Source organism: Rhinolophus ferrumequinum, chromosome 6 (assembly GCF_004115265.2).
Source record: "Rhinolophus ferrumequinum isolate MPI-CBG mRhiFer1 chromosome 6, mRhiFer1_v1.p, whole genome shotgun sequence".
Lineage (NCBI taxonomy): Eukaryota > Metazoa > Chordata > Mammalia > Chiroptera > Rhinolophidae > Rhinolophus > Rhinolophus ferrumequinum.
In genome coordinates this window covers 64,884,866-64,909,767 of record NC_046289.1, presented here as the reverse complement: position 1 = coordinate 64,909,767, position 24,902 = coordinate 64,884,866, and the positions used below count along the sequence as shown (strand labels likewise).

The following is a 24,902-nucleotide window of genomic DNA, read 5'->3' as shown; positions in this document are numbered from 1 at the left end:
AATGAACATGGCGGTGGATGGCATACCTCACTGCGCATCACAGCAGCGCTCACCCCATTCCGTCAGTCCTTACTCATCACTCCTTCCTTCCACAGAGATGTCTGAGCATCTTGCATGGGTCAAGTTCTTCACTGGACGGTGGGGATCCAGTGATGAATGAGACAGACCAGTTCCTGACACCAGGAGCCTTTAGTCTATCCCAACATGCGCAGAGACACTCACACACTAATGCCCATTGGCGGTCAAGAAAATGGTGATAGTTGTACCGGGTGAATGGTGACTGCCAGTGGTGAGAGGGGTCCTGATGGAATGTGGTCTTACAGGTGGATTCCGTTTTCCCAGTCAATGAAACATCACCAGCTCTTCTCTACGTGTCAGGGAGGGACCACTGCAGTTCTGTCTCTGGAATGACAATTGGCAGTAGCAGTGCCAAGTGCTAGTGTTTGGGCAGGAGGCTCACTGACCCCAGGCTTCATCCACCAGACTTGGGGCTCATGGGCTTTTCTGTGGTTGCTATTGAAAACAGTATCCAGCCCACTTGCATGAGTGTGTGTGTGTGCGCGCAGCACCGATGAAATTGGTGCCCACTGCTCAAGGGCACCTGGCAGATGTAATGATGTGTTAGAAATGAGGTTGCCACCAGGCACTGAACCCTTTCCACTTCAAAGACAGAGTCACCGGGCAGAACCCTGGGCTCACTCGGGTGAAAAACAAGAACCTTTTATCGGGGCTGCCTAGAGCGCTCAGGTTTTTGCCCTCGACAGCTCCTGGGTCTCCCAGGGCCAAAGGCCACATTCTCTTACACCTTCAGCATCTGACTGCGTCCCACCAGCTCATTCAGCACGTACCCTGAGACACTTGCATCAAGAGTTCCTTTCCTCCCTGAGGTTATGGAAAGGTACCCAGGCTCGTGGTCCATTTTTAAGCTGGGTAAGATAGAAGGGCTGCAAAGACAACTGTGACCACAAATACCGTGTCTGGGCTGGGCATATAGCCTCCAAAAGGACCCTACCGTTGTCAATGCTTCAGCCTCTGAGTGTGCTGAAGGAGAAGTGTGTCTCTGAAATCCAGAATGCAGTACAATAAACCCAAGTGCCTTCAGGGACTGCTCTGTCCTCCTTCAGTGAACTGGGCGGGGTGGGGGTGGGGGTGGGGGGAATGTCCAGTGGCAAGTTCAAGCAGTATGAGCCATCAGGAGTGGAAGGAGGAAAGAACGGGCTTTGGTTTCAAAGCTTTTGCATTACTTGTTCTTTTGCTTTTCCCTTCTCAATAAAACGCTAGTCCTTAAACCTGGGGACCAAGTGATAGATTCAAAGACTCAATAAGCGGCCAGAAAAGCTCAATAAGACAAAATGAGTCTGTGTATATTATGTGCCTTCTCTTGAGGAGAGGATCATTATACTGTTTCAGCAGGGTCTCAAAAGAGTTTACGATCCAAAAAAGAAACTGCTGAATAAAATGCTGGGGTGGGGGCCGTCCCAGATATGCAGTCTGGTCCTACCCCATTTTACAGGTGAGGACACCAAGGACCAGAGGTGAAGCCACCTCTTTGCCCAGAGTCCTTCAGCCAGTTAGGGACAGAGTCATCTTAAAAGCCCAGTCTCCTTAACCTTAGTTGGGTGGGGTTTCTACTGCTTCACACTGAGTAGATTACTTTTAGGACATAATTTGGAGGACAGGGATCCGGTGGCCTGTTTCTTTAAAATCTGTGCATGGGTGTAGGGTGGTGTCTTACTCACAGTAAAGGGGCTCAGCCAGCGCCATTGACTCAGCCAGGCCTTGTCTTCGCTCATGGGCAGGGCTTGGAGTTAATTCAAATGCTAGTGACAGATCCACCTGCAAGGTAGCAGGGAGCCAGGGGACTCTTGAATGGCAGCAAAAGCACCAGCCAGACAGGACATCACTGACTTTCACCCTCCCTTCAGGGCAATTCCAATTCTTATTCTACTCTGAGCCTTCCCATCTAGGACCAACACTTCTCCTGGGAAGCAGGGCGCAGTGACTGGGTGTAGTGTGGTCCAATGGAGTCTTCTTTTCACAGGAACTGGTTCCAAGACCTCCTGTAAGGCAAAAATCACATGAAATGAAAATTGCCCTTGGAAATTGCCCGTGTACACTCATGAAGCATAACAAGCAGACATATCGCTTCTCAGGAAATGCCAGCCAGCCCATTTTTCCTTCAGCTTGGAAGAAAGTTCTGTTGCCTCCGTTGAACAGCAGAGGAAACCACCAGCATTCAGGGTCATACTGGCGCAGAAAAACTTATCTTGGAGTGTGATAAGATGCTGGTAAGATAGGAGGCCAGGAAAGGGCTGTCGTGCATGTTCCCATGTCACACTCACTCCAAGCAGTACGTGTCCACTGAGCAGAGGGCAGAAGAGCCGTCTGCTGCACTGTGTCCCCGTATCAGCTCTGTGTCCCTGCACCTGCCCCCCAACTAAGCTGTGTAGTGGACTTTGTGTCAATTAAATGGGTGCTCCAGGAATCTCCACCTTAGCACTAGCATGCTGCCACCTTGGGCTGCCACTCCTGAATTCCTGACCCACAGAAACTCAGATAATAAATGTTTGTGGTTTTAAGCTGCTGACTTTGGGGATAATTCATCACACAGAATACAAATGCAGACTTCTAATCATCCAAGGGGGTAGCTGGCGAGGCAGGCTATTCCGGTAGACATGTTTTCCAGGGAGGACGGATGGGATCAGGGCTGTCTTTTAGAAAGGGCCCCTGGCCACAGAGAAGTCACTGTGGAAGGGGCGAGGCTGGTAAAGAGACCAGTTAGGAGGCTCTGTGGTTGTCCAGGCAAAGACTCACATTAAGACAATGCAGCAGAGATAGAAGATAGGTGCAAGAGACATTTCCCAGCAAGAAAGGTGAGCACTTATTGGTCAGCGGCCTATAAATAAGAACAGTAATATTATTATTACCAGCTAACATTCATTGACAACTGAGTATGTACCAATCACTATTCTAAGCACCTTATACATATTCACACATTTAATACAAACCTATGAGGTAGGTACTACTGTCATCTCATTTTACAGATGAGGAAACTGAGCCACAGAAAGCCTATGTGACCTGCCCCGTGCCACTCAGCTGGTGAGCAACAGAGGCTGAGCTCAAACTGGGGCAGCTGTGCCTTTAACTTCTCACTGGACTTACTCTGGAGGAACCAGAGAGAGAGAACGGGAGGGGCAGGGTGGGACAAGAGTGAGCTCTCAGGTTTCTAGCCTGGGCCACTGAGTGCAGCCTTACCCAGAGTAGCAGATGACTTGAAAGAAAGACAGTACATCACCAATCACCTACTAATTCCCTGTGTACCTCATAGGAGCTGCTAATGGGCTCAACTACAATCCAGCACGTGAAATGTAGAATAACATCCGGACGTGGCACCAGGCCGCACTTCTACCACACTCCAGTAAAAATAAACCTCTCTGTCCAAATATAGAGTGGTTAGAAGTGCCATGTTTTACAGGAGAAGAGGCAGTTATTTGGCATTAAAAATAGACACGCTTTGGCTTCCTCACAGATCTGGGCAAGAGTACTGCAATTTCCAAGTGGAAACCCAGATGGATGGGGTAAGCCCCCCTCAGACTGACTCAGCTATTTAAAAAGTCCAAATAGAAAATTACATCCCCTTTCTGGGCCTCAGTTTACTCATCCACAAAACAAAGAGGTTCGACGAGACGGTTGAGCATCACTTCAAGATCCCACTGTCTATGAGAGGAGGAAGTGGAGTCCAAGACTGGTCCTCAGAGAGCTGACAGCTTCCTAAATCATGGGGCCCGGTACAGGCCAGGCGAGTTGGCCCTTTGGCTCACAGCTTACTGCTGATAGGACCAGGGATGGTTTTTCCCAAGGATTTTCAGAACTCTGTCAAGAGCTTTAAATTACCCTCTTGAATCAGACACATTGTTAATCCACAAAGAAATGCAAGCCAGGAAGTCTCCCTACAACTCGCCTACCTCCTGAGATGCTACCTTGATAAAAGGAAACTGAAGCCCAGCTTGATGGGGGTGGGGTGGTGAGCAGGTCCTTTGCACATTCCCTTTAATCCTGCAAGGCAGGCACAGCTGTATTTTACACCTGGAAGAACTGTCAGTTCAGAGAGGTTACATAACTCGCCTGAGATCATTCCGCTGGTGGAGGCTGGAACCCGGTCCAAATGCAGGTCCAGATCTAAAGCCTGTGTCTTTCCACCTTATGGGGACTCTGCTTTGCTGCTTACTGTGTGGTCAGAAGGCTCTTCTCCACTCCGAGGGGAAGAGAAGTCCTGACAAGCTGCGATCCTCCGGGGTGACTCAGTGTGACTCAAGTTAGGAGTCAAATTCCCTAACGGATCCCCTTGCGCTTTTTTTTTTTACCACACCTTGAAAATGACAGACCAGCTTTGCTTTAAATGGTTTTATTAAAAATGGTACCAGTTGATGGGGGGGAAGATACACACACACACACACACACACACACACGCACACACACACGTATGTGGACAACAGAAAGCCAAATACTCTGTACAGGTTAAAACACAATGGGTCCCTATTCCCATCCCTCTTTCCCTGTCTCTCTCCCAGAGGCAGAGTGCCTAGAACCCAGGGCAACTAATCTGGGATGAACAAAATGCTACATTCTCACTGGGTCTCCCCTGACAGCCCCTGACAGGACCCAGGGATGGGGTGGCCCGCTGAGCAACGCTCACAGAGCAGGGAGAGGCACTGGCCCCCTGCACAGAGAGGGGTAGTGTGTACCGGGAGCCTGCACAGGCTCCGAGCACCTCCAGCCTGCAGGCTGGCACATCTACGGAAGAGCTTGGATTTCCCTGCCACTCCTTCAAGGCTCTCCGTCCTCCCCAGCCCTGAGGTGCCCACTGCCCAGTACCCCCAGAAAGCTTCACAGGCTGATAGGTTAATCCCTTCCTGGAACAAGTCCGCCAGGGTGGCCTGCCACCAAGGATGCCCCCTCCACACACACACAGAGGGACCCTACAGCTTTGCAGAAGCCCTGAGAGCCATGGCAACTGAATTTTCCTGCTTCTGCTGCTCTCCCCTCTCCTTATCCTCTCTTCACCAAGTCCCCCCAAGAAAACAAGCTTTCAAGTGTGCTCCTTGCTGACCAGGACAGTCAAGTGGCTGCCTAGCCTCCTTCCCAGAAGACTTCGGGTGGATGGAGGCCCTGGCTGAACCATCCCAGTCAACCCCTCCTTGCCATGCCCGGGCCAGAGCCACCCTCAGACAGAGCTGGCTGCTGGGGACAGTGAGACAAATCAGCTGGGCCCCTCGGAACATTTGGAACATGCCTGCCACATAAGCTCTGGACACAGACCCACTCCCCTAGGGGCTGGGAGAGGTCACTGGGAGGTAAACTATCTGCCTCAGATTGAGCAAGAGGCCACGGGGGCGGCTCTCCAGTAGCCCAGACTTTGAAGCAGGCAAAGGCAGAGGCCAGACCCAGTCCTCCAATTGGCTTGGGGAGTCAGATGTCTGGCTTGGGGGGTACTCTCCCAGTTCTGCCTACAGCTTCCAGAACCCCAGAGTTCAGAGTTGGAAGGCCTCTTCTGATCCTGAATGGCAGGCTTCCCTTCCTCCAGGGCATTTCTACACTGGGGAGGGAGGTTTCCAATCCCCCCCCCCCCCCCCCCCCCCAGCAAACCACAAAAGCTCCACAAGTCTTCAGCTGGTTACAGGTCAGGACCCAGGTCAGACTCTCCCTCCCTCTAAATCTGATTCTCCACCCCCTCACTGGAGACAGCCAAGCCTCTGGGGGTGGGGGGTGGGGTGAGGGGGCCCACTGGGACGGACTTGTCTCCTGAGGCTGGACTTGAGGAATGTTCAGACCAATTCTACAGGCAGCAGGGGGAAGGGGCTGGTCTAGATCCCTAGGCCAATTAAAAACAGCCAGCCAGGAGGAGCCTCTCTCCCTCCTGGGGCTATTCTGCCAGTTACCTCCTGGGTTTCTGGTGGAGGGGAAAGGAGGGAGGTTTGAAGTTTTGCCCTGGCTTTCTTAGGATAGTGAGTTAGTTCTCGGCTGCACAGAGAACTAGGCTTGAGGTTTAGGTGGGCTTGTCAGACTCTGGGCTCAGTTCTCAGGACAGGCCACAGGGCATTCCTCCTGGGCCTCGCTGGGTCCCTGAAGCTCACGGCTTTACCTCAGCACCAAAGTTTAGACCATTTATTTGCTCTCACTCAGCTCAGGTGGAAAGTCCGCCAAGAGAGGTTAAAAATGGTTGGTAGAAATAATCCTGGTTTTCTTGTGTGTTCCACTCAAGCATATACCAGCAGCCTGCCCATCACAGCCTTGGTCCAGGAGAGGAGAAAACACATGTCTTATGCACATCATGCGGAGACACGCAGGGAAGGCTGGATTTCACAACGGTCAGCATGTCCCAGAGCCAGTCTTCATGCCTGTTCCCTGGGCTCCTCCTTATAAGCGGGAACCCATCTTCTTAGCAGACAAACCATGGTACACACCCTGAGAATATAATTCTGGCCAAGAAGAGGTAATACCTCCAGAACATCCAAGCAAAACAAAACAAAGGCTTATGCACAGTTTGAGGTCCTTCTCCTCAGGGCTACTGTGAGCCCACACGGCGCCTTTGTGCAAATTAGGAAAGGCACCCCTTCTTCTGGACAGACATAGCCCTAAACCAGGGCATACAATTTAGTGAGCAGAGCACCAGCTGGAGTTTAGCCACCATTATCTTCCTCTGCAGGTGCCTTTGCGCAGTGAACAACCCGCCCAACTGTACATGCAGAAGATTAATGCTTCCTTTAACAGTACTGAAGACCTCTTTGTAGAATTGGAGGAGCTCGGGCTTCTTCAGATTTGAGAGTCTACTCTGGACTCCTCCCATTTCCTTGGGTAGCCCTGGGGTCTTCTCTGCCCAGGAAAGCCATCTCTACTTTGGGTGTTGCTTCCCTTGGGCATGGCGTAACAGTAGCACCAACGTCATCTTTTCTTACATATGCAAATATTACCATTTAATTTCTAGGTGACTGGTTAATAGGTTTTGTTAACCAGAATCCCTATGTCTTTTCAGATTCCCTGGGTCTGCTCTCAGAGCTGGCAGACTGGCTGTTTCAAATTCTCTCCATTCGCGCCACAGCAGGGAGAGAAAGGAAGAAGTTCAGAGGCAGCTGTAATCCTGCTGAGTTCCAGAGCACACCCTTCTGGCCTAGCTGGAAGCTGAAGGAAGACAGGAAATGTGTACCCAGCTTTGCCGGTTCCGCACTCTTAATCATTGTCTGTTACTCTAAAAGACACATTTCAGCTGACAAAGCCACTGTGCTGGCTTCTTCCTGTATCATACTAGGTGTGAAAAAGGAATGGGGGTAAGGGGGAGGAGGTATGTTGTTTCCAAGGAAACCAAGGGGTCTGGGTTCCTCTAAGGCTGACTCTTACAGGTGGGATGGCCACATTTCCCAGTCCCACTGTAATCCTGCCCCTGCATGCCCTAGAGAGCTGATACTGGCAGTGGAATACAGTCTGTTGCTGGGTCTTTGGAGAGAAGAGCTGACAAGGTACACGCTGCTGGTGACAGCACATTGATTGGCTATTTGCCTCATCCATGGCTCACACCCAGCCAGTTCCAGGAAGCCAGAGGTGGCAGTGGTTCTCTGTACCTCAGGACCAATCCTGGGGCATCCAAGTGGGACCAAGTCAGTTTTGAGACCTACCCAGAAGTTTGGTTCATTTTGCGGCATGTTTGAGGGGTCCTTGGAGAAACCCAACCCTCCCTGAGGTCTGCTGGAGATGACAGGGGCTGGACAAGAATCCCTGAGCCCTTGGGGCAGGCACTGGATGGGCCAAATGAGAACCCAGATATAGGCTGACCGGCCTGGTGAAGTTGCCGTGCTCAGCTGGAAAGCCCCTGGCCAAGGCCCTGGTGGGTTAAAGCAGTGTGACCATCCGGATCTCGGTCCCCTCCACGGTGAAGGCTGATACGTTTGGCAGAACCAGGACTCTAATAATCCAGTCTATTTCTTAACCGAGTTCCTGTGGGAAAACTATAGTCCACTTGCCAGAGAACATACTACCTGGTCATCTTCGACAACTGTTGACTGAAGAATCTGCTCATCAGAGCCCTTAGGAGGTCCCACCGTCACAGACACATCAACCTCTACTTCAACAGTGTTTGACAAAGGCCCCCATTCCTGGTGGAGGCCCCGAACAGGGAAAGAGGTCCCCCTTGGGTATGTCTTATGTACACAGAGATAAACTTTTAAAATAAAAACAAAACAAAAAAAAAAACCACTTCACAAGACACAGAGTCAGTCCTCGCTGATGTCCTTCCTGTGATGCCCCTTTCGAAGAGGGCAGCCCAGCCTCACCTGGGACCTGCCCCGTTCCGGTTCTCATCTCCATTCAAAGCGAGGTTGTGTAGGAACAGGAGGATCTGCCACCACACCCGATTTCGGTTCTGCTGGTGCTGAAAGGAAAAGAAAATCAACGTGACTCCTAAACACAGCCTTAGACGACTCCTTATCATTTCCAATAAAAGTTCAGATCAACATGTCTGGGGCGGCACTTTAATCCTATCAGTACAGCAAACTGGGGGGCAAGGGGGGAACAAGAGAAGTGGCCGTGAGGGGGAGATAGCTGAGTTCTCCAAAAACAATTGCAGTTTTAACATTAAAAAGAAAAGACCAGGCTCTTTATGCACTGTGCACAAGAGGATTAACTTTTTCCCCTGCTTGCAGGATTTTCCAGAGTTTAGCCAAGTGCTGCTTTTAATCAGATTGGCTCCTGAGCGCCTCAAACCTCAGCTGCATGAACAACAAACTTTCTTCAGAAAGAAAGAGAAGAAGTGCCCCCTTCTCTCCCCCCACTCCAAAGTAACACAGAGAACAAGGGGGAAAAGGGGGGAGCCTCCATCTGCAAGTGATTTGACACTGTGAAGGTCAAAGGGTTAATCTTCAATTTAAACCACACTGCTGAGGCAGCAAAAATCTGATTTCATCCAGTGCAAATACGCACACACACAGACACACACACACACAGACACTCACACACACACACACACACACACACTTGTGCGCCCTCCCTCTCTCCCTTCCCAGCATCTCCAGCTCAGCGCTGCCCTTTTTATAGCTACTCTTGACAGTAAGCCATAAATAACCCCTCTTGGAGCGCTTTCCTACTGACTGGAGCCAATTAAACGTTAAGCAAGAACATACTTGAAAACAAAACAAAAACAAAGAATGCACACTACTCTCTGGAGGTTATCCCAGGTCCTACTGTCAGGCAGGGAAGCTGGGGGCAAAGGTCAGGGGTCAGTAGCTCACAGGATTGTGCCCAGTGCCCCGCCCACACAGGTACCATTTCCCTGGGGCCAACAGAGGCCCGAGGGGACTAAGGGGTGCTGGAAGAGGGGATCTTTGTTCTTTCTTTGTCTGCCGGGGTAGGAGGACTGGGCTGGGGCCCTCTCCACAGGGTTCTCAGTGGACAGGGGAATAAAAACCTAGTGTGCAGAAAGGAGCCAGCATAGGCTGGACCTGGATTACGGCAGCAAGCACATTTATATGAGGTGTCGGGGGAACTGGGGCCCTCTCTTGGGCTGGCTTCAACCACTGCCCCGGCCCCCACCAAGAGACTCCTAGTCAGATGGGAAGAGGATAGGGTCGGTCAGTGGCAGAACTGGAGAGTGAGCCCAGGTCTCCCGGATACCCAGAACTTCGCAGGTCCATCTGGCTGGGGCAACCAAGCAGGTTGCTGGGTTCCCTTTCACTCTGCCTTAGGCCACAAAGAGAAGAGAGGTGAGGTGTCAGCTGAGGCTGACCTCAGAGCCCTGCCAATCTAGTAGAACAGAATGCCCCGTACCTGTGGCAATAGTATTCTTTCCCTTGCAGAAGGGAGACTGCAAAACAATCCAGAAATGTGGAGGCACAGCCACTGCTAGGAGGGGCAGGGAAATTGGGCTGTGCCACCGAGGAGGCCTGGCAGACTGCGGCTGGGGAGACTGATGGCTTCCTTGTGTTTTGTAAACAAAGATGAGTAAAAAGAGGAAACACACCCGGCTTAATAAAATCTAGTTAGAGTAAAGCAGCGTGAAAATGGACTCAACTGCAGACCTGAAGACTCAGGGCCACAGCAGCTGGGCAGGGCACCCTCCCCTTTTCCACCCCAGCTGCTGCCTAGGACAGGTGCAAAGGTCATGTGGTAGAACAGGAGAATCCAGGAAAAGACTGGTCCCTGGAGAGGCCAGTCTGCTGGAATTCCCAGTCTCCTCAGGTGCCTGTTTAAAAAGGCCAAGTGACAAAAACAGCCACGATCCTAACAGGCGTAACACTGAGTGTGCCAGGCTCTGCTCAGAGTGTACTCCATCTTTACTTCTCAGAGTGTGGTCCATGGACCAGCAGCCTCAGAGTTATCTGGGAGCATATTAGAAATGCAGACCTACTGAATGAATCAGAATATGCACCTTTAACAAGATCCCCAGGGGACTCTGAGACACATTATTGTATGAGAACCACTGCTTTATATACATTGCTCTCCTTTGGTCCTCTCAACAACCCTGTGATGTAGGTATATATTATCATCCCCATTTTACAGGTGAGATCATTGGAAGAGTTAGGTAACCTGGCCACATAGCTAATAAGTGTCAGACTTCACTGAACCCAGACTACCTAACCCTAGAGCAATGTCCTTTCCCACTGTCACTGTGCTCGGAGTGCCACCAAATATACCTTTCTTTAGACCAGATCTAACCCTCTATTCTCCCCTTCTCTAAATCATCTCAAAAAAGCCCAATAGCCAAGGAAGGGAAATCACAATTCTCTGATTTGGGGCCTGCTCCAATCCCATCTCTGTGTGCTTCAGTTTCTCCCCAAATTCCACTAATAGGCCAATTGCTGCCTGGGTACCTTTCTGAGCCTCGAGGTCTCTGGAGATAAGGCAAGGCAGCACCCTCGCTCCCATCACTGGGGATGTCGGGGGACCCAGAAGCAGCTGTGGGCCCGAGAGTGCTGTCGGACAGGAAGGCTGAAGTCTGGCTGAGAGATACAGGCAGGCCCAGGTGCAGGAGCGGACACGCAAATCCACCCTCAGGAAGGACCCAGGTTCCATGCTTCTGCCTGTGACAGGCCTCAGGTTCATAAATCGGCAAGGAAGGCTCTGGGCCACGGATTAGAGGACCTGGCTATAGGCTGGGGTCTCCCACCCGCCTGCCTGTCAGTTCTCACTTTCCTTATAAGTGAAATGCAGGTTCCCAAACCTGACTGTCACAGAATCCACTGAGGCACGGCTATAAATACAGAGTCCCCAGGTCCCACACAGACCAACTGGGTCAGAATCTCCAGGCAGGAGACCCAGGAATTTGTATGTTAAACAAGCTCCCTGGGTGACATTTTTTTTAAATCAGAGGTAACATGCATTGTATATTTTAGTCATAAAAGTAATACATGTTAGCCGTAGAAAAACTGGAAAATACAAGAAATTACAGAGGAGAAAATAAAATCATCCATGATCCTGTAGCCTAGAAGAAAACACTTCATGATTTGGTGTTTTCTTCAGCCTCTTTCATCCTCTTCCCACCAAAGTAATGACTTGGCCAAGCCAGAGGTAAATCCTGCCCAGGTGCCAGGCCACAGACAGGCATTTGGAAACCAACGAGGTGATTTCCAACCCTAAGGTTGGTGATTCGGAGTTCGTCATCCGTAATTATCTGCAGGATTACAAGTCAGAGCTCCAACAACTGAATCCGGTCAGCTTGGTGAAGGGTCTGGGTGGGTCTGGAGAACAGGCTACCTTGTAGTGAGTTAAGCTGGTGGCCGCAACAGCCGTGAGACCAGCAAGAACAGGCCCAAGAACCCGCCTGCAGCCCCAGCAGCCCTCTTTCTGGGCACAAGCAGATGCCACACGTATTCCATTTAGCCGTCTCCTGCCACAGGGCAGTCCCCAAAAGGCCCTTTTCTGAAAGGAAATCACGCTGCCTCATTATCAAGGGAATCAAAGAATGCCCTGATTTTGATGAGCAACAATAAATAATTTTTTTTTTTAATTAAACAAAAGGGCCTGACTAGAAAGGAAAGAAAAAGAACTTGAAGGGAGGCCAGTGAGAGAAACAGTAAGAAGGAAGGAAATCAACATTCACCCAACAGGATAATGTACACAAAAACACCAGAACACCAGAGAACATGGATCCTTCCAGGAGAGGGTGTGGAGGAGAAGGGGAGAAGGAACGGGGAACCCGGAAAGGGTATTGCTTGGCCTCTAACTCTCTGGCACTTGGCATAGCACCCAGCACATAATCTGATATCCATAAATGCAAACCCCGGAGCAAGGTTCAGCTCTCCAAGACTCAGCTTGAGTACCCCTCAAAATCTGGGAACCTGCAAAGAGTGGGGGTTCCCAGAATGCATAGTCAGGGTTTCCTCAGGGCTGGGGGTTGGGCTACAGGAGATGGGAAGCTGGTGGGAATTTAAGCTTATACCAGAAGCCCTCAAATTCAGAGTCTAGAGGGTAGGACCAAGGCACGGAGGAAAAGAATAGAGGTGAATGCCCCCATGGAAAGGGGTTCTGTCATGGTGGGTAAAAATATTCTCTTCAGTGAAGAGAGCACAACCAGGGCTCAGAGGCCTGAGGTTTTCCTTTGACTCGGTCCCACTTTCTTACAGCGGTCAGAGGATAAAGGCAGTCAGTTGCCAACTGTTCCCATCACCCTCACTGTGTGCAAGGCAATGTGACTGAACGGTCATCCACCCTGTGTAAGAGAGGGAATGCCCAGGGACTCACAGTAGGTACTCAACAAGTGCACACTAGGTTGACTACAGAAAAGTCAGCCTTGCAAGATAACCCACTTGTCTGAGGCCAGCAACAACTGATGTGTGGCCAGGTCTAAAGATGTACTCAATGTGATAGTATCAGCCTCTTGCCTGGGGAGAGGCCCAACTAGTAAAAGGCTTTTTTTTTTTTTTTTTTAAAGAGCTGGCTGTGGTGTCCGACATGCTTGGATTACACAAATCAAACTCTGTTTCATTCCACATGGCCTCTGCCCTAAGCACAAAGCGTGTTCCCTGCCCTCCCCAGATATGAATCTCCCACTACCTCTCCCCTTCAGATCCAATTCACACCCCCTGGGGACTTTCTGTGTCACCGGTGCTCCAGATGCTCCAGCAAGAGCTAATTCACCCAAAGAATTAGAAGAAGGAGCACGGCTATGCTGTGGCCCTGCTTTAAAAGAACGCTGCAAATTTCCTAAACAGATAGTAATTTATTATATCTCATACTTAGAACAGGGTGCTTTCCTTTCCTTGCTCCTCACATAGATGTGGGACAAAGGAAGGGCCGGTATTATCACTTCCATTTCACAGACGGGGAAGCAAAGGCTCAGAAAAGTTACCCCAAGCAAATTAGTTGGAGTGGGGGGAGGTAATTAGACCGCTGGATTTCTGACTCCAGAGCTTTGTTCTTTCACTAAAATATTACAGTGTACTTATTCATATTAGGAAAATAGTATTAACTTTTCAAAGCAAATCACAACTGAACTGCTCCCCTAGTATGTTTAAAGACTTTGTTTCCAGATCATTAACTATTTAGTAAGGATGCTGTGGACCAGAAAAAATAAACCTTTCAGAGGCAGCGCTAACTGAAGATCAAACAGAAATAAAGCTGAAACTGGTCTGAAATTATAACTTCAGATCATGCTCTGAAACCCTGCTGTTTCTTTAAAATGTAGAATGAATGGCACATATTCTGTTTTATGGAGAGACACACTCTACGGAGTGACATTTTCCTACCTCTTCCTTTTCCCCCATCAGACTCTAAACCCACCCTGGCAGAGGCTGAAGGAAAGAGCTTTGCGGCTGAGAACAGGAACACAAGAGATAAGGGAGATTTCAGGAAAATTCCACTTGAAAGAAGCTGGGAAGATATTTTTGTTCAATTCAGCAAGCTCTTATCAAGCACCCAACGGAATTAAGAGTTATGAAGGATACAGAGATGAGCAATGTAAACCTTGTCCTCAATTATTTTACAATCTGAAGGTGAGAAAAGCAAGAACATAGAAGTAAGTGTGAGAGGAGGCAGAGCAGGGTGGGCGCAGGCCGTGGGAGCTGCATCGTGTTCTCACTCTCCGGGATGAGCGTGCTGAGCAGTAGGGCTGAGTGGGTGGGAGGGAGGAGCGGTGGAGACGAAGGTTTTAGGATCAATCAGATCTGTTGGGCTCCCAGCTCAGCCACTTACAGTGTGACCTGGGCACGTTATCTTACGTCTATGAATCTCAGTTTCCTATAAAATGGGAATAATTGGGACTAGAAGTGTAAGGTTGCTCTGGTGATCAAATGAGAAAAATCTAAAGCCTGGGGCCTGGTGACTTCACTGAACAAGCTCACCCCTCCTGGTGAACACAAGGGGAACCTGGGCCTACTTTGCTTTGCTGAGCTCTTTCCCTTACGCTCTGCTCACAGTGCCCGTCCAAGAGTGCTATCTTCTCAACAGACTCCTCAAGTCCTGGGGAAATCCTTGGCTTACTCTGAGTTAGGCTTCGGCCGCCAGAGGTAGCTGGGCTCAGAACTCAGGCTGCCACGTAGAGTCAGGGATTCTAAACCCCCCGGGGGCAGCCCCTCAAACCCAGTGGACCCCCTGCCCCAGGATGCTTCTGACCCAGATACCCAAGGAACGAGCAACAGAATGGCAACATGTTAAAGCAAAAAATATTCCTCGCCAAGAGCTTCCTCTCAGCCCAGCCAGCGGCGCTAACAGGATGCTGAAGCCGCAGGTCAGCACCACGGCAAAAGGGCAGCCTGGGGCCAGCAGGTTCTCAGTCGAAGACAGCAGGGCCTCCTCTAATGCAACTGGAGGTCACTGGGGGCGGGGGATGACGGACAGGGATGTGCATCCCACCCATGTCCCCAGAGCCCTGCTCTGCACTTCCATGGCCTGGCCATAGGAACAACTAAGGCCCTTGCCCAGCTTCCCCCGGGACAGCTCTGTGCTCCAGTTTCCCTCACCCTGAGAATAGCTAGCGCTATCAAGCTATCAGGCAACCTCTTAAGAACTCCAAAAGGAACAGTGGTGTGTGTGTGCTCTGGTCAAAGGTGAGGGACAGACGGCATCGAGGAGGGGGCAGGTGTGTTGTAGGTCTAGAAAGCTGTGGAGAAGGAACCCCGAGGCTCTGACTCCCAACCTGGGCCTTGGCAGCTGTCCTTGTCCTACCTGGGGCATTCCCTGGACAGGACAAGGCAAGCTGAGCGTGGACGGTGACCAGGCCATCCTCCTCACCATACACACTGACTGCTCTCATTCTGGTCATGGAACATGCTTTCTTGGTTGCCAGACATGGCTCAAAAGGCAAGTCAGACATTTTTCTTTATCCTTCTTTTTCAGTGCCTCCTCCAAACCCCTTCCTCTTCACCCCCTCCCTCAAGAAAAAAAGAAAAAAAAAAAGCCAATTGCCATCCCCATGGCTTGCCTTGGTGGGGAGGGAATGAACTGTCCCGACTACAAGGGCCTTCTCCTGGAAGAGAGAGTAGTCAGGTGCAGAGTTGTGTGGGGAACTCGGCCTCCAGTCAGCCACGCTGATGACTCAGAAGCTAAATATAGCCAGCGATATAAACAGAGCCAGCCACAGAGCAAACACAGGGCCCCCAAACCCCAGCACTGGCTCTCACGCACAGCAGCTTTCCACAGCCCCTCCCCCAACCTCCCTCTTCCCAGGCACTGTCCTAGGTGGACCTCCCACTCCTGGGACAAAGGCTGGCTCTGTTGGGACCCTTCTCACTTTAGGTAGAATCTCTGGGGTTCCTGCCCTGGGCTGCCCCATCTAGAGCCTGAACAGCCTCACTAGCCACAGTTGGAGCTCCAGAAAACCACTGGCCAATAAGAAGAGCATCCCAAAGGGTCAGGAAGCAGTCAGAGGCTCCTTGAACAAAGGATCCAGGCTGCTGACAGAGAAGCTGTGAATTAATAGACCATGCAAACATCAACCTTGGGTATAACTTCCAAAAGAGCTCCCCAAGAACTATAAAGGCAGGTCCAAGAGAAATCCTAAAATCATCTTTTAACACATTTCCAAAAGTGTTAAACCTTAAAAGTGCCCGTATCTTAATAGTTCCATGTCTTACAACTTACAAAGGGCTTTCACATCAATTCTGCAAGGTAAGCATTAGAAATTGAGGCTTGGAGAAGATAAATTATTTGCCTATGAACACAGTACTCATAACTGACAGAGCTGGGATTTGAACCCGGATGTGTCTCTAAATCCAGGATCCTTTCTGTGATATTGCAACTCAAGATGGTTTCAACTGAGTGGCTGAAATTTTTCTCAGATTTCATTTTCCAGAAAGTCTAATTACTATTTAGGGAATTTCCAAATCCGACTGTTCTGAATGAAACCACTGCTGGTCCAAGTGAAAGAGCCATTTCCAACACGAAGAGTTCCAAGCCTCCTATAGCTTTACTCAACGGTCTACAGTAGTTACTTTTTTTTTTTTTTTTGAAGGATTTTTGGCTTCTTAACATTGCCCAGAAATAGCCCCACAAATTTCAAGATGGTGCTATTAGGACATAAGACTTTTCGAAGGGGTGGGGACACCAGCTACTGTCCATTCTTAGGCTCATGCTGGAGACCATGGGAGGGGGAATGGAAAGCAAGTGGGACTCACTCCTTCTGACCACAGCAGCCATGAGCTCAGTGAGGAAGCAAACCTACACCTCCTCTTCCCTGCAGGGCACCCTCACAGGGCCTGAGTCAAGGTAGGCCACAGTCAGCAGACCACGAGAGGTCACCTGCTGCAGCTGGTCAGCTCACAGAAGAGCAAAAAGGGGAACCTTCTGCCTGAGACCCAGCCAAAGAAAGGCGGGGTGTGTGACCAGGTTTGGAAAGGCTTTCGCTCTGCCTCCGACTCTCTTGCTGCTTTGGAGACTCAGAGAGCCGACAGCGAGCACTTTGCTGACATCTATCTCCCTGCAATTCCATGCCAGCTGGTCCAGAGGAGCCACCCTGTACCGGGCTAGCTCTGGCTAGAAAGGCTCCACTGCAGGCTAGACCTCCACCCCAAATGCTCCTTGGGAAATATGCTGGGAGGGCTTATGGCCGACATAAACTGACACCTGGAGAATTTGCAACCTTTTCAATATGGGGTCATGTTGAAGCACTCAATTTGCCATAATGCTATGGGCTCATAAGGCAGAACTCATACTCCCTATAGGACTCAGGGATCAATGGCTACTGTCTGGCCCTGGGACACCACCCCAGATCTGAGCAGAAAGGGGATGGCGAGGCCCCCCTCAACTTCTTACTGCCTCTGGGGTTGTCTTTCATGGTTCTCTCAACTCAGCCCACGATGACGGGGAATGATCCCCAATCTCTGAGGAGAATATACAAGGCCAAGGCCCATTGCTGAATAGCTTGGACACTGATTTCTCTGGACAGCACAGGTGAAGTGGAGCTCAGGGATCTGCGTGACAGGTGGGGTGGGAAACGGGAGTGCTGATCAGAATTATTGAGAGACAGAAGGAAACAAGCATTGAATAACTACTGTGTGCCTGGAATTTTCAGAGGTATTTTCTCACTTAATCTTCACAGTAAAATTCTGCGGTGCTAGCTCAAAGTTACAGAAGAGGAAATAGGCTTGGCAAGGTCAAGTGACTTCCCGATGACTAGTAGGTGGCAAAACCGGTATTTGAACCTAGGCCTTCTGCATTCATACTCAAAGCCTAGGCTTAATCCAAAATCACTTCCTAGTGCCTCAGTTTCCCTGTCTGCAAAGATGAGGTAAGGGAATAGAGAAAGAAGATAAAGGATAATAGTGTAGGTGTGCCAAAAGTACTTTCTAGATAGGAAATATTAGACTGTGATTTATGTAATAATTAAGTTCAGAAAATGACTCACTTCTTAAAATAAGCTGCTGAAACGTCCTATGAGTGGCAGTGCTCCACCTGCCTGTGGCCGTTATCCTAGCCCTTCCCGGCAGGATGAGCTACTGAGCCGGTCTGTGAGCAGGGTTCGTGGGGAGGAGAGGGTTAAAAGCAAGAGGACTCCACAGACAAAAAGTCTGGTCTTTGTAATGGAAAATTTGGGAAAACCAGCTCTGGGCTAGAAAGGCTCCACTGGCCAGCCTCCCGCTACTGCAAAGTAGGAGAAGTAGGTAACTGGTAGGTGGATAAGGGGTACCGGGAACTCAGGAGCCAGTATGAGGTGAGGTACAGATCAGGAAAGACTCTCCTACAGTTAGTTCTGCTCTGGCTCTGCCCCCCTTCCCCAGCTGGGGTGACTCTGGCTGAGAGGAGAGCACCCTGTCTAGAATTGAACTGTACCCTCAAAGAGGCAGCCCTGGACTGGGGGAAATGATGCCACGCAGCAAAGAGCAGGGTCAGACCTTGGCACAAGGGCCACATCATCCTGTTCAGAACTGAGTCAGGAAGAAAGGGCCCTGGGATATAGCCTGGTCCTGTCCTCCCAGCCTGCTCCCAAACCGACAGGGCTTACCAATGGATGGGCAATAGTCTGGGAAACACCTGTTGAGAGAGACACCAGGCCTGTTGGGAATGAAGAAAGCTGCCTTCCAGGAAGTCCTCTAGATGAGTCTAGGGGACCCACAGCCACTGTGTCCTCCATCAGCTCCAGCACCAGGGCTGGAAACTGTGTGCTGGGCTCAGCCATCGGCCTATACAAGCAGGGTAGCGTGAATGGACAGGAAGGAGGCCAAGAGAAAGAAATCGAGAATCAGAGTGAGTCCACACATGGACTGAAGGGGAAATTCTAAGCCAAGTTTCCACAGAACAATCAAAGAAGGGACTACAGACTGGAGCTTGGGGCCAGAAGAGAGGGCCAGGCTGCCTTATTATCTAAGCACAGGGCCACCCTCTCTTTCTGATCCCTAAGAGACTGGGACAGCCTATCAGGACCAGTTCTAGACCCAAATTTCCCTCAGAACTCCCTGGCAGAAAGCACTAACCATATCTAACCCCCGATGGCTTAATCTCAGGAGACCCAAAGTCAATTTCTCTTCCCCTCATGCTGGCAATGGTTTGGCCCTTAAGTCAAACCTACTACTACCAATGACTTCTCTGGTCATCTGAAGTGACTTCTCTAACCTCAGGGTCTGCCTCTCCGTGGTGTTATTTATTCTCTTAATTTCCAGACACACAAACACACACAAATCTTGCTGGGCCAGGGACACTGTCCCAGAGGTCGGGAATGCATTCATTTCCAGGTGGCGTGCCTCCGCTTCAGTGGTGGTTATAGCACAGATCAGCCCCAGGCTTCTCTCCCTGCCTTGGCAGCGGTCCAGAAAGCCAGCCCAGAGAGGAAGGGTTAAGTGCCTGGGGGCCGCCCAGACAGGGCTGCAGAGCAGGGCAGCCTCCAGCCCGTGGCACGGAGGGCTCCTCCAGCACGAGCCTGCCAGCCGCCGCCTTTGTTGATGGACTCTGCCACATGCTCCACTGACACGCGATGCCCCACCCTGGCGGGGCTGGTGCCAGGCTGCCGGCCAAGCACCAGGCCAAGCGCCTGGCCGCCCGGTCTGGAGAGACTCTCTGAGGTACACTCTCCAGAGTCCCAGGCCCCAGTTCCCAGACAGAGACAATGAGGAGCGGCCTCCCCAGCTGGAAAGTGTCAGGTTACAACCGGTTCCACCACTTTCCCCCACTCAGGCCCATCCCTCCCCCTTGGTTATTCAGTTCCCACTGTACCCAACTGTCCAGTTTCACTGCTGCACCCTGAAAATCTTCCCCTTTCATCCGTGAGGGACAATCTCCCAATCCTGGCCTCAAGAAGACACAGTTTGTCAAGCAAGGTTGCAAAAAGCCATCCCATTCCCCAGGAGGGAGGGATCGCAGCATCTCCCAAGAAACCACTGTTATGGAGCCTGAGCTGAGAGTGGGCAGATAACCAACTTGGAGCTCAGAGATGAGGGCCCATCCAGTCCTCGGGAATCACAATAGCCACGGCCAAAACTCTGGAACCATATCCTTGAGGCCTGGCAGAGACAGAGCTGCTGAGGTAGGCCCCAGCCCCCCAGCCCCAGCAGACTCAACCCCGCCACCCCCATCCCCAGGCCGCATGCCTACTTGCTGCATATGAAGCCGGTGGAACTGGTCTGCAATACACTGAAGCTTTCGGGCAATCTGTATCTCTGCTCGATGTTGCCACTGCCCTTCAGGGGGCTGCTCGCCAAGAGGTAAGCCTGCAGGGAAACTGGCAGGGAGAGGGAGCCGGTAGCCAGCATTGCCTGCAAAGATAGAGGGCCCACATCTCAGCGTTCTCCACGACTGCCCCTTCCTCCCCTGCCCAACACTCCTGGCCAAGACCTGGGACTGAGGCCTTTATCAGGGCACTGTGCCAAAATGGGACAACCTGATTTGCCTGCTGCCCCAGTGCATACAAGTTGATGCTAGGAGAACAGAAGGGAATGGTCCCAGCCTTCCCTTCTGTTCTCCATTCACTGGCAGTGCCATGGCAAAGATAATATGTGTGGGTGAACTTGCCAACTTTCCGTCCTTATTTACCAAGCTATGCTTGACCACAATTTATTATTCATGTAGTAGCAGGTTGAAAGCTCTTCTCTGGAAAAGCAGCTGGAGGCAGCTCTCCAGAGCTCCTGGATTGAGCAAAGCAAGGGACAGAGAAAGAGAAAATCAAAAAGTGTCTTCACTTCTTAGTGCAGCAAGGGATGGCTGGTCTCAGGTCCTGAAGCTCTGGGCAACGGTACAAAAACCAAGGAGAGAAAACTCCTCAGACCCACAGAATAGCCAAGTTCCTCTCTGGAGGCAGCCCCAGGTGAGACGGAGTGCTGGCAATTGAGTTGCCGCTAGGGGCGCCCACCCACCTCCTCCCTCCTTTCCCTCATCCTGCCTGCCAGCCTTATCCATCTTCTCAGACTCCCTCCAGAACTGTTATGCCAGAATTTCCCTACAAGGCAGCTCTCTCTGGTAATAACTGCAGCGTCTCCTCAATCTGTCCGTCCGATCTAGCAAGATAGCCTCCAAACCTTTCCCCTCTCTCCATAAGCTATTATGCTAAAAGAAGAAAACAGACTGAGTGTCTAACCCTGCCCTTTTGCCAGAGGACGGCATATTGCTCATAAAACAAACCACTTAAGCCGACTAATGAAAGGGTCTTGTCCTATTGAGCCTTGGAATCAGCCCCTGTGCTGGCATTGAGCCCAGGAAGTCCCAACCTCTTTCTCCAGTTCCCCTTCCAAGTACAGAAAGTCCCAAGTGACAATTGGGGGTCACCTTCTGCCTTTAGGAACCTTCCCTCCCAGAAGGGGCTGGGTTTTTCCCTTCAGTGTCAACAGCGAGTCACAGATCCAACCTTCTCCAGGACAACATTAGTCACCGTACGGAAGGTGCATCACCACCAGGGCACAAGTCTGGGCCACTCAATGGGCTACAGGATCCAGGTGCCCTTTCTCCAACCCCAGAGGAGACACCAGGGACCAATGATCCCTCCAGAAAGGGACAAAAGAAAGGAAATAATGGCAGGGCAATTTGCCCTTCTTGGGGCCTGAGGAGCACAGGTAAGGAGCAATGACAAGCTAAAAGGTAGGAGGTGAGAGCTGGGCAATCAATAGCCTCTGCTGCTCAATTTGGGGAAGGAAATAACAAAGGGCAGGTTTGGGGAGGGAAAGTCCCCTCTTTTCCCCCAGTCTCTATGGGAGGAGTCTTGAGGCTAAGAGCACTCACCATAAAAGAGTCGCTGGGGTTCCTCAGTCACCCCACAAGGCAGCATGACACCCTGGCTTGGGGAGGCTGGACTGAGCGTCTGGGTGGCCTTGTCTTCCTGGCTGGTGGGTCGCAGCCCAGGGCCACAGCAGTGGGTGAGAGGGAAGAGCTGCAGACGGCTGAGGGGGCAGTCCAGCTGGCTCTGAGCAAACAGGTCAGCAGAGGGCAAGCTCCCAGGCTGGGTCCCCAGATCCCCATCCTCTGGCTGAAACACATCATCCTCCAGCTCTTCCACACACTGAGGCGGCTCCATCTCCCCTGTTAGGGCATAATAAGGCATCCAGGATGCTGTCCCCACCCAGGCCAACCCTGGGCCTCCCCCACCTTCTTCCCTGGTCTCCCTTCTTATCTGGGGAAGTGGGGGCAGGTACTAGTGACAGATGACCCTGGTGGTAAAGCACAGCCAAGGGTGACATCCATCCCCAAATCTGGACTGCCTCACTGTTCAGTCAGGGACTTGCAGCACCACTTTCCTGGGCCCACTCACAGCTACCCTCCCCTCGGCCTCTTCTTCTGACCCAGCTGGTCAGTCATGAAGTTTGCTTCATGCATACAGGGTACCTGGGGAAATGTTAACAAGGCTAGCCTCTCTGAGTGGCTGTGGGAGGGCAGAAGGGTGCTGTGACTGGCTGTACACAAAATACTCACAACTAACTAACTCTCTCTCTCTCTTTCTCTCTCTCTCTCCTTTCTCTCCCTCCCTCTCCCCCCCCCCCCCCACCACTGCCCTGGGGAGTAACCACCAAGTCTGAGCTGAGCTCCAGGCTCAGCAGTAAAAACAAAAGCCAGCCAGCAATCATAGGGCAGCCAGGTTCCCTCCAAACCTGCTAAGTCCCGCCCACCTGCCCATCTACTCTAGTCTCCACCCCCTGCTTGCTCAACACAACAAACAGACTCCTTGGTGTGGTAAGGGTGTCCTGGGAGAGAGAAGGGAGAAAGACCCAAATTAGTCATTGCAGCTGCCCTCTCAGATAGAGCTGTCTACCCACCACAGCTTGGCCAAGAGGGTAGGTCCAGCATTCAGCAAAGTGACCAGCCTCCCCCAGCTCAGTCTATTCACTAGTCTCCGTGACTTTAAATCCTTCACCATAGCCAGCCTACCATTCCTGCCAGTGCTGAACCTGGGATTGGTACAACCTGCCTCACAGAAGGAAGTGAAATTCAGCCCTTTCTCCGTGACCTCACTCACTGGCTATACAGGTTGTTGATGAGTTTCTTGGTAATAAAGAAGTTCTTGCTCCACTTGTTGGCTCTTGGAAGTCTGAGCTTGGAGCCATCCAGCATCTTGAGATCCGAACCCAGACCCCTACACACATACACTAGGAACCCCTCAAGGCCCCTGGGGCAGCCAGAAGCAACAACCACCTGAATAGGTTAAGGATACAGAGAGACAATGTTTGTCACTGCCAGATTCTATTAGATTCCCTGGGAATTCTGTCTCCCAGTCTCTTGCCTTTGAAGAGCAAGCCAAAGGGTCTGTGGGTTGGTAAAGTACTTAAAGAAATCCCGGTTAAATTCAGAAATCCTGGCTTTCCTAAATGCAAGCTGTCTCTGAGGTGCTTGTTTCAACCCCCTCCATCCCATCTATTCCTGGAACTATCTATGGTCCTATCTCTGCCCTCATCCCTGGAGAGTGAGGAGATGCCTACTTGGATGGCAAAACAGGCACCTGGTGTTCTTTCAATAGTGTTTCCCAAAGGAGGCGTGGGGTGGGAGAACTCCAGCTTATCAGCACCAGGAAACAAAGTTTCCCGCTTAAAGGAAAGGCTGTCCTGCCAGTCACTGGCAGGGGCTCCCCTCCAGCCCTTCAACCTCCTCTCAGCAAGCTGGCGATCCCAACGTAAGAAGGGACCCTCCAAAGCCAATCACAAGCAGGAGTCATTGTCTTGGTTCTTCCTTTGAAGCCCGTCACCTCCCCATCCCCCTCCCAGCAAAGCCCCAAAGTTCAACCCCAAGCCTGGACTGGACGGTGGGGGAGGTGCAGCCAGAGGGTGTGGCTCTGCCACGGCGGGAGGGGGTGGGGGGGGCGGACGGGGACCCGTCCCACTCTCCACAGGAACTGCAGGTGGGCGCTTCCAGTGGGGTGCTGGGCAAGGTCAAGTGTAAACTGACCTGAGCAAAAGGGGTGATGTCCAAACTGGTAGGAGGGGAACACTTGCTGAGAGCACGGCCAGGGTAGGCTATATTGCTAGCAAGGGGGACTAAAGCTCGCCGGAGCCATCCCAGCCCCTAAGGACTCTTAACAGGGATGCTGAACTTAGACTCCTCCTCGGAGAAGGCAGTAGCCAGATACTCTGAACTTCGACAAGGGCTAAAATCTGGTCTCTCTCTCTCTCTCTCTCTCTCTCTCTCTCTCTCTCTCTCTCTCTCTCACACACACACACACACACACACACACACACACACTCACGCACTCACACAACACACCGCCGACCTGGGTGACTCCAGGAGAGAGTCTCGGCCTCCGAGTCGTGATGCCAGGGCTCCGCGCCAGGGTCCAGCGTGACGAGCACTCGGGGGCTTGGCGCCCAGACTCAATTGGGAAGGAGGGAAAAAGCCCAGCTGTTAAGGAGAGGAGCCTTCAAACTCCGCAGGGAGGCAGGATGCCCCACGACTCCCTGCCCTACCCCAAAGTAAGATCCAGAGGCCCGGCCGATCTCGGGCGCCTAGGTCGGCTCAGCAGTGCACTGCAGGTTCCCCTGCCCACCTGGACCCAACTCCTCGGACTCTCAAATGCTACTACCCCTAAGTTGCCTGGTGGAGCAGCGCACCTAGATGTGGGTTCTTCACCCCGTTCCCGCAGCCCAGCGCCCCAGTACTTCATGGTCACCCCACACGCCTGCAGCCCAACCCTTCCCGGGCCCCCACGCGCAGCGCGACTCCTCTCCCCACTTCCCCGAGGAGGTGCGATCCAACTCCGCCCGGCTCCCGGCCGCCCGGGCGCTCACCCGGCTGCGGCGAGAAGTGGGAGGCGGGAGGAGCGAGCAGGGGACGCAGCGGCAGCGGCCGGGCGCGCCCGGGAGGAGGCCACTCCGCACCGCGCGGTATTGTTTCCAAAATACGCCCGCTCGGGGCATCCCGCAAACAGCTGATGAGGCCCCGCCTCCGGCGCGTCACGCCTACCGCTGGCCAATGATGAGTGGAGCCCCAAGTCCCGGGCTGGGCGACTGCCAGGGACAGTCACGAATCTACGAACCTCCCCTTGGAAACATTGCAAGGGGCCGAGCAAAATTCTGACCCCC

General features: G+C 51.8%; 1 protein-coding gene across 5 annotated transcripts; it reads right to left on the bottom strand.

The window, feature by feature from the left end:
- Nucleotides 1-1,298: 1,298 nt before the first annotated feature.
- On the bottom strand, nucleotides 1,299-24,710 carry BMF (Bcl2 modifying factor). Of its 5 annotated transcripts, none has more exons than XM_033108614.1 (5): nucleotides 24,609-24,710; nucleotides 21,622-21,918; nucleotides 20,005-20,165; nucleotides 8,325-8,422; nucleotides 1,299-2,060 (listed from the first exon to the last, which is right to left on the bottom strand). In XM_033108614.1, the coding sequence occupies exons 2-5, from the start codon at nucleotides 21,911-21,913 to the stop codon at nucleotides 2,036-2,038; spliced, it is 576 nt and encodes a 191-aa protein (XP_032964505.1). In that variant the 5' UTR covers nucleotides 21,914-21,918; nucleotides 24,609-24,710; the 3' UTR covers nucleotides 1,299-2,035. The 5 variants fall into 5 exon arrangements, with proteins under 5 accessions (XP_032964505.1, XP_032964501.1, XP_032964504.1 ...); XM_033108610.1 differs by lacking the exon at nucleotides 24,609-24,710 and adding an exon at nucleotides 22,850-24,013; XM_033108613.1 differs by lacking the exon at nucleotides 24,609-24,710 and adding an exon at nucleotides 24,095-24,187 and having other exon boundaries at nucleotides 1,301-2,060.
- Between the last annotated feature and the right edge of the window lie 192 nt (nucleotides 24,711-24,902).

What these genes read in the sequence shown, in the direction of transcription:
- BMF (XM_033108610.1), bottom strand. Translation starts at nt 22,976, where the DNA reads ATGTGTGTAGGGGTCTGGGTTCGGATCTCAAGATGCTGGATGGCTCCA. An exon ending in ACCCCAGCGACTCTTTTATG is followed by an intron (nt 20,166 to 21,621) that starts GTGAGTGCTCTT and finishes CTATCTTTGCAG; the next exon opens with GCAATGCTGGCTACCGGCTC. An exon ending in ACCGGCTTCATATGCAGCAA is followed by an intron (nt 8,423 to 20,004) that starts GTAGGCATGCGG and finishes TTTTCCTTTCAG; the next exon opens with CACCAGCAGAACCGAAATCG.